Source organism: Penaeus monodon, chromosome 32 (assembly GCF_015228065.2).
Source record: "Penaeus monodon isolate SGIC_2016 chromosome 32, NSTDA_Pmon_1, whole genome shotgun sequence".
In the NCBI taxonomy this organism is placed as follows: Eukaryota; Metazoa; Arthropoda; class Malacostraca; order Decapoda; family Penaeidae; genus Penaeus; species Penaeus monodon.
The window spans coordinates 32,338,968-32,339,269 of NC_051417.1; the positions used below are offsets into that span (position 1 = coordinate 32,338,968).

The 302-nt window shown below is 56.3% G+C and overlaps 1 protein-coding gene across 1 annotated transcript in view; it reads left to right on the forward strand.

Moving 5' to 3' along the window:
• The window catches only part of LOC119593642, a gene marked incomplete in the record, with an annotated part of 14,462 nt that overhangs the window by 8,502 nt on the left and 5,658 nt on the right, over positions 1 to 302 (forward strand). The window contains 1 exon segment of the mRNA XM_037942593.1: positions 85 to 267. Within this exon segment, the coding sequence (XP_037798521.1) occupies positions 203 to 267 (65 nt within the window).

Genomic DNA, 302 nt, shown 5'->3' on the forward strand with positions numbered 1-302 from the left:
AACCACCACCACAACGACCACAAACAATCACACATAACTCAGAAAACCACCACGCCCCTCCGCTAACTCTCTCCTTCCTTCTAGATATGTCGGCGATGGCCACGTAGGCTCCGCCCCCTTCGCAGGCTCCGCCCCTTTGGCAGACGACGCTCAGGCCAAAGCTCCTTCCGCCAGAGCGACCATCGTCCACTTCGAACAGCTGATGATCCTGAAGACGACGGACTCCCATGGCAAGATAGTCGGGTGCACTTTCAGCCAGCGCCTCCAGTGAGACTGATTTTGAGTTTGGTCTTGCGGATGTA